Raw genomic sequence first — 3,411 nt, 5'->3', positions numbered from 1 at the left:
TCTGTTGTCTTATTCCTAGCCCTTGACTAGTATAATGATATTACATTATATACAATACCTAATTATATTATAATACATAACTGAACAGTGCACAATGCACATACAAGCCCAAACAAAATTGCATGGCCTTATTATACTCAGGACTAAATTGCAAAAAACTGGCCACCTTGCACTAAAAATGAACTCTGTATACTCATAAACAGGGTTCATTTCAGCATAAAGTGGAAAGCAGTTACTGTAAGGTGGCTAGTAAAAATGAGCTATATTTATATCTAAAGAGAATTTATTCTTAGTTTTAGTATAGGGTGACCAGTTATTGGACACTGGCCAGTTACTGGCAATTTCCCCTAACAATAAAATTAAACCCACATTCTATGTATGTAGCGGATTTCAGAACAAGGGCTGCACAAAAACATCAAAATAATAAAGTATATTTTAATAGGTCTATAACAGCATGTTAACATCAAAAAGCATAATTTTCATGTACAGTCTGCACAACATGGTATGTAAAGTAACACATTTTGATCAAATACGACTGGTTCCATTACACCACGGACTGTATTAACGCCAAAATATTTATTATAAAATCTCACTGTTAACTAATATTACATTAATAGCTAAAAAAAATCGTCGAGATTTCCAAAATTCCTCTTAAATATTAGGTCCCAATATCCGTATGGCAAAATTTCATGATAATTATTAATTTTAAATATAGGAATTCGTTTATGCAGTTATCCATGTTTGATCTTTACAGTAATCAAGCCTAAGGGTAACTTGTTGGTGTTATCTTTGTATCGTAGGTAAATGTTATCTTAATACATATTTGTTCTAAATTAATAATAAAGAGTGAATAAAACTGGTTGCTTTAATGAAATACTGGAGTATATCCGAAAATATTACGTTGACCGTTATTTTTCTGTAATAATTGACACAATGCTTGAGATCGAATGTCCTTTAGGAAGTTAAAATACGTTGTTATTATGTTAGAAAGTAGTTTTGCGAAAAAACGGAAAAAAATTGACTGCCAGTATCGTCTGAGATCTGAGAGTCCTCAAGTTATCCATGATTATTTAAAAATTTCGCCCAGTTTAAAGTACCTATCCCAGATCTGATCTGTCAGTATGAGTTGCGTTCTTGTGCGTGACTCCATATATCTTAAGCGATTTTAGTTATTGGACTCGCGCGTGAGAATGTAACTCATGATTCGCCGGGTCCACTCAGAGCGAGGCTTTCACGCTGCGAGGCAATGTGCTCGCGCGGAAAACGTAGAATTGCCTCGGCCTCGGCACATTGCTCGACCGAGCAAAACGCGCGTCTACATAGTACATTTGCCGCGCGAAGAAACTGCCTCGTTCTGTGTGGACCCGGCTCGGTTAAACTGGGAATTTGTCCTAGGTACTTCGGACCCGTTGAATCTCACTTATCCACCCATAAGAGTATATAGTTGGGTGTTACCGGCGCTTGGAGTTGCTAGGTTTGGCCTGTCCCGGCTTGGGTTTGTTGAACTGGTAGGAGGCGCACTTGGGGATGTGTCGCTCGGCGGCGGCCTGGTTGAAGCGGCGGCTGCAGTGCGGGCACTGCACGTAGTCGGGGTTCTCCGAGGGAGGGGGCGGCGGGAGATCGCTTAGTTTACCTGCATGGAAAGTATAGGTCATGTCATGATAGAAATTGGTTAATCACTCGGTTGAGTAAAAGAGCGCTTGATGAGTGGCTTAGAAATAAAAGTTGGTTCCCTAATTTTCTAGAAAAAAATAAGGTTGGGGAGGAAGGGTTCTAAAATAAGAGGTCAAGTATGGTGACTATCGTACCCATGTGTACCATTCACATTGCACAATGCCTAAAGTGTGGTCTGTTAGCTTTGATTTTGACTCTGTCGTGACACTGGAGGCCTACCACAAATACTGAAGTTCGCAAATTGCTAGTACCTATCTTTTTCTCTAAAGTGAGGTGCATCTGTCAACCTACTTCTGTATCTGTAGAAAAGAAGAGAGGTAGGGGAAGACCGAATCATGCGTTTTTAGACCAAGCTAAAGAGAAGACCAACGTAGTGGCGTATCAGGAACCCAAAAAAAACGGCAGAGGTAAGAACGGAATGGCGATTACTCCACATATAAGAGCCTGACACTTACCTCCAGATCCTAGATGCTGCTGCACCTGCTTCGCAACTCGGATGGCCTGGATAAACTCCTCATTCTGTCTCCAGTATAGTCCAGGGCCTGATGTAGCTGATGAGTTACTTCTGCGGACTAGACTTACCTCCAGAAGCTAGATGTTGCTGCACCTGCTTAGCAGCTCGGATGGCCTGGATAAACTCCTCGTGCCACTGTCTCCAGTATAGTCGAGGGCCTGATGTCGCTGATGAGTTACTTCTGCGGAATAGAAGCTAGATGCTGCTGCACCTGCTTGGCAGCTCGGATGGCCTGGATGAATTCTCATTCTGTTTCCAGTATAGTCGAGGGCCTAATGTAGCTGATGAGTTACTTCTGCGGACTAGACACTTACCTCCAGACGCTAGATGTTGCTGCACCTGCTTAGCAGCTCGGATGGCCTGGATGAACTCCTGGTGCTTCTGCCTCCAGTTGCTGTTCAGAGGCTTGGGTTTGGCGAGCGCGGCGTTGCTCGCAGCATTGCCTTTTTCGCAGTTTGCTTATGAACGGCTCCGCTTCTGTTCCCTGCGGTGTCAAAGTATTCGATTAGAACTAGAATGTGGGAAACGAGATCATAACATATTGTTTTACGCTAGGAATAGGAATGTTGAGTTGGTAAATGAAGGTGTGGTGTGCATGGGAAACATTAGGTAAGTATGTTTACGTACTCGTATCGTAACTAGGGAATGCAAACCGGTTAACCGGTTTACCGGTTTCCCGGTAATTTTGCCAATTTTGGGTCCGGTAAATTACCGGTAATTATATTCGAAAACCGGTTTTTTACCGAAATTTAAATTTACTTAAAAATAACTACAAAAAGCACTTTGGTCGCAATTTCTTCTTAAATAAACACTTATAAATACTTCTGGTAAACATTTTATTTAGCAAGAATTCGTTTTCTCCACGAAAACGTTTATTTTTTGTGTCTTTGCTACCTATACTATATTGTGGTATTGAAAGCATGTCTGTTATAATTATCTTACCCACGTGCGAGAGGGATGAATGGTTGTCGTTTCATAAACGTACCTATGTCTGCCGACATGTTTCGTGTCATACGGAGACCCATCATCAGGCATGAGTGCTTGCGGCGGCTAGAGTCCGTACATTCCTGCCTGCACTGTGCGTGCCTGCATTGTCGGATCCAAGATAAAAAAAATCTGATTTCTATAAAACCAACAAGTGTGGAATGTCCACAGTTGGTTTCATAAATTCCAAATTTAAACCCCGAATGATTATCCTCCATTAATTCACTCATTGTTATATA

At 41.3% G+C, this 3,411-nt stretch overlaps 1 protein-coding gene across 1 annotated transcript in view; it reads right to left on the bottom strand.

Moving 5' to 3' along the window:
* Positions 1-421: 421 nt before the first annotated feature.
* The window catches only part of LOC125232963 (zinc finger C2HC domain-containing protein 1C), a 32,159-nt gene continuing 29,169 nt past the window's right edge, over positions 422-3,411 (bottom strand). Inside the window, 3 exon segments of the mRNA XM_048138814.1 lie at positions 422-1,633; positions 2,503-2,627; positions 2,629-2,672. Coding sequence (XP_047994771.1) covers positions 1,452-1,633; positions 2,503-2,627; positions 2,629-2,672 — 351 coding nt within the window. The 3' untranslated portion in view covers positions 422-1,451.

Source organism: Leguminivora glycinivorella, chromosome 13 (assembly GCF_023078275.1).
Source record: "Leguminivora glycinivorella isolate SPB_JAAS2020 chromosome 13, LegGlyc_1.1, whole genome shotgun sequence".
Taxonomy (NCBI): Eukaryota; Metazoa; Arthropoda; class Insecta; order Lepidoptera; family Tortricidae; genus Leguminivora; species Leguminivora glycinivorella.
The sequence above is the reverse complement of the archived record's forward strand: the minus strand, read 5'-3'. Positions and strand labels throughout refer to the sequence as shown.